The sequence below is a fragment of the Pundamilia nyererei genome, unplaced genomic scaffold (assembly GCF_000239375.1).
Source record: "Pundamilia nyererei isolate P.nyererei 1_Seehausen unplaced genomic scaffold, PunNye1.0 scaffold00030, whole genome shotgun sequence".
Classification (NCBI taxonomy): Eukaryota; Metazoa; Chordata; class Actinopteri; order Cichliformes; family Cichlidae; genus Pundamilia; species Pundamilia nyererei.
The window spans coordinates 632,991-637,120 of record NW_005187431.1 but is presented as its reverse complement, the minus strand read 5'-3'; the positions used below and the strand labels follow the sequence as shown (position 1 = coordinate 637,120).

The following is a 4,130-nucleotide window of genomic DNA, read 5'->3' as shown; positions in this document are numbered from 1 at the left end:
TGTGTGTGTGTGTGTGTGTGTGTGTGTGTGTGTGTGTGTGTGTGTGTGTGTGTGTGTGTGTGTGTGAAGCATGAGTGACTGACTAAGAAAGCGCTATATAAGTACAGTCCATTTAACGGCTGGAGGCAAAGTGGAGGGAGACGAGCAGCTCTCCCTCCCTGATTATTTACATTGAAACAAGCCAGTTGTGGGTTCAAGTTTGTGATTACAGTGCTTCCCTTTAGAGTTTGCCAGAAATGCACTACAAAAGTGACACGGTATATTTCCTGGCCAAGGGGACACCATCTTGGCTCTTGACTGTTACATGTGACCCGGACAGAGATAGGCAGAGGCTATGTATCAAGTTTTAAATACTTCTACATATATTTAAATATTTTATTAGTGAAAACATGATGGAAAATCTGCCTTTTCCTGCAGAGGAGTTTATCGTGGCAGCTCAAAGGTTCGGCCAGGTGACGCCCATGGAGGTCGACATCCTCTTTCAGCTGGCTGACCTGTCGGAGCCTCGTGGGTAAGATGATCATATGACAAAGAACTTCTTAATATTAAAAGAAGTTGTATAGAAAGTAAAGTAAAAGTAGAAAATGACATACTTCTTAGGTGGCTGGTGTTCAAACTGAATTATTTTAGATAGACACTACTGGCTTGTGTACTTTCTTTCATGTTTATTTCACAAGAAAGCAGAAAATATTTGGTGATTTTGAGCTGTATTAAACCAGTATAGAAGACGCAATTGAATTAATACTTTAGCCAGGTTGCCTCTGCTGAGCTAGTCAAGTACTTGTGCAGTATAAGACTATTCCAAACTTGCCACCCTGAAGGGAAAATTTTGCCCCGGGGTCCATACCTCAGAGAGACGAGCACTCTGTCAAACTTCTCTGCAGTGGATCAAAAGAGTCAGACATGTATCCAGTGCCAGGGAATCTTCTTTCAGTCTGAACCTAAACCAAACTCCCATTTATTCTAAAGAAAAAAAAGAGAGGAGCAGTTTCAGTCCCTGTAATCCGTGGCACAAAACAACTGTATATGTCTCACATTCCCCCACTTCCTTTGCATCTGCCTCGCGGCCCGACCAGTTCGCTCATAATTTCTAACCCCGGCCTGAGAAACCACCTGATTATTATTTCTGGGCAATGGGATACTTTAATAGCCCAGTAGCTCCACTCCCCTTGATTGGAGATGTGAGAGATAATAGTCCCAATATACAGACGAGATGGGGAGGGGGGGGGGATTTGGCGTTCCCAGTTCCCTGAGCCTGGGAATTCTGTGACCGTCAAAGAGATGCAATAGAGAGACATGAAAAGATTAAATATCTTTGTTATACTTGGATGAAGTGATAAAGGAAGCATGAGTCATCACTTTCTATTGGTCGGTTATCCAACGCTGTCATGCCAAGCACAGGTCTGGATTTGTGAATGCCACAATATTTTCATCTGAAACGATGTTGTCTTTAAACTCTGAGTAACTTCAGACCGATGGGTTTCCTTGAGCTCGGTGATACATGGGTGGATTGTTATAATCCTCTGAGAGTTACTTGAACCTTCTCACTCTCTGTCTCTTTCTCTGTCTCCACCAGACGTGTTGGTTTAGCGGACATTGAGAAGATTGCTCCGCTGGAGGAAGGTGCCCTGCCCTACAACTTGGCTGAAGTCCAGAGACAGGTAGAGAATATGAAGACTTGTTGATGTGTTTGGTTTCCTCTTCCACACTGGCAGCTCCTTTCCCTTTTGATACATTCTCTTAGGCTAAATGTGACTGCAAAGATAAAGAAGATTTACAATTTTAGGTTAATGATAGCTCCTGCATGTAACTAATCCACCAAAACAAGCATAGAAGTGAAATGCAGGAGTAACAGATCCAACTAAGTTTAGTCAGGTATAAAAATGGAAAGTTGGCGAGTACTCATCAGTCCTACTCCCTTTCAGTTGTTCCCACCAAGTTTTAAGTAATTTCCCATCATTGAATTGAACCTTAACAGACTTTCTTCAGAGAAAACACCGCTTTGCCTCTCCCTGGCGTGCGGTTGACATCTTGAAAAACAAACGCACAAAAATCAAGAAATCCATGGAAATAAAGACAAGCAGCGCCATCCTCAAGAGCTAATGAATGTCAAACATACTTCATGTTGACTATAGTAGCTGGATAATAAGAGCAATTTGTAACAAAGAAAATCAAGAAGGACGTACAGATGGATGAGCAGAAGACTGTTTTCTTTCTCCAGCTGTTTGGTCAGGGCTGTGTTGCCTGGTGGGTTCCAGCGCTACAGTAGAGGCTTGGCCAGGCCATACTGGAGCAGGCTTGGGCCAAAGGGGAGAAAGCAAAGGGGCCCAGCACTGCACAGACGCCAGTCCCACCACAATGAGCCACTTTAGGCCCTTGTGGTTTGGACTCAGGGGCTGGCCCTCAGTTTACTGGAGCGCTCTCTCCTCATCTTTGCTACTTCTTTCCCCGTTTCTTTTTTTTTTCTTCTTTAAATCTACTCCCTCCCTCTCTCTCATACATGTTTGAGTTGTTCTCTCTTTATATCCTGTTAACTTGTTTCCTCTTTCTCCATTAAACATGCTGACAGTATTGAAACATTTAATCATTTCTCATGAAGTAGAAGAGCAGGATATGTGAAGGGAGCATGGGTACAGTTTGACAGGTGGATGTGTTCCAGCTGAGACTCCCCCACCTCTTCCATTCTCACTGCGCATGCGCACACACACACACACACACACACACACACACACGCACAAACGCAAAGCTACAACCCTACAAAAGCAGCCACCCCCCAAACAGGGTCTAGTGGTCAGGGCTCAGGAGACCAGCCAAAGCAACAGGTGCCTCAGGTGAATGGGGGAGTGTGGCTGTTACCACTCCTCTGTTCTTTGCATGGTGAAGTGATAATGATCACAAAGGTCTTTTTCAGGTGGCGCTGAATACACCTTTGTGATTCAAGTTAATCTAAGGGAGTAACAGACTTTGTATCAGATATGTTAAGAGATCATATGTTGATCTGATGATCATACCTTTTTATGTATACTCATATATGCATACTGTTTGGGGGGTGGGGGTTGTTATTTTTTGAGTCAAGGTAGACTTTGGAAGACATTTGGATGGGATATGTAATATACAGTGTTCCCTCGTTTGTCCACATTCTGGGTGGAAATAGGTGCGTGGCATACAGGGTTTTACAAGAATCAGGATTAAAGTGTGCTGTCCTGTCAGGTGTATGTACTGCAAGCTCTCATCTTCAGCTCCTGTCTCACGTCCTTACTAACGTCTTAATTGTCTCTTCTCCTGCGCACGGGCAGCACTCGGGCAGCGACGGCTCCCGCCCCATCCTTATCCAGGTGGCAGAGTCGATCTACAGATTCGCTCTTGGCTCAGTAGCAGGGGGTAAGAGTCACGCCCCATTGGCTCCCTACATACCTTCACCCCACCACCCACCCATCCATCCACCTACCTGCTTGCCTGCCTACCTACCACCCCCCGCCCTGTGCTGTCCTCATAAGAAAAGGGTGAGAGAGAATGGACAATGGCCCCTCTATTGCCCTTTCCTTACAAGAGCAACAGTCACTCTCCTGCTTAAAGAGAAGTGTTCCCTCTCTTCCTTGTTCTCGCTCAGTCTCTGTCTCCTACACTCGCTCAGTCTAGCTCTGTCCTGTCTCATGCCTCTCTGGGTGCCATGGGAAAACCCTCTTGTGCGTTCTTTTGTACCTTTGTGAGTGATGAGAAGACAGACGTGACGGTGGGGGTGAAGGGTGGTGCCCAGGTCTTGTGTTTGGCTCCAGACACCCCACTGTTTTTCCTCCTCCCTTCCTTCATTCCTCCCTTCTCCTCCTCCTCCTTTCCCAAGGGAGACAGCTTAATAAGGAGGTATGGGTCCATCATCCCTTCTTCTTCTTTCTCGGTCTCTCTCTAATTAAGCCTGTCGCCTTGGGTCGGTTCTTTTTGTTTGTGTCCGCGTGACAGGCTGAAGACACTACAACTCACAACACATCTTTATTAACATTATTCCCAAAGACTTCCCCTTCCTCCTCCTCCTCCTCCTCCTCCGTCTCTGCTCTTAAAGGGTCATTTCACACAAATTACCAAAACATTTTTTCCACCTTTCTATAGTGGGATCTGACAGTGCAGGTAGTTTT

The 4,130-nt window shown here is 45.4% G+C and overlaps 1 protein-coding gene across 1 annotated transcript in view; it reads left to right on the top strand.

Annotated features, from left to right (window-relative positions):
* The window catches only part of slc25a13 (solute carrier family 25 member 13), a 52,485-nt gene that overhangs the window by 26,598 nt on the left and 21,757 nt on the right, over positions 1-4,130 (top strand). The window contains exons 9-11 of the mRNA XM_005728911.1: positions 418-511; positions 1,577-1,661; positions 3,297-3,381. Coding sequence (XP_005728968.1) covers positions 418-511; positions 1,577-1,661; positions 3,297-3,381 — 264 coding nt within the window. The remainder of the gene's footprint in view (positions 1-417; positions 512-1,576; positions 1,662-3,296; positions 3,382-4,130) is intronic.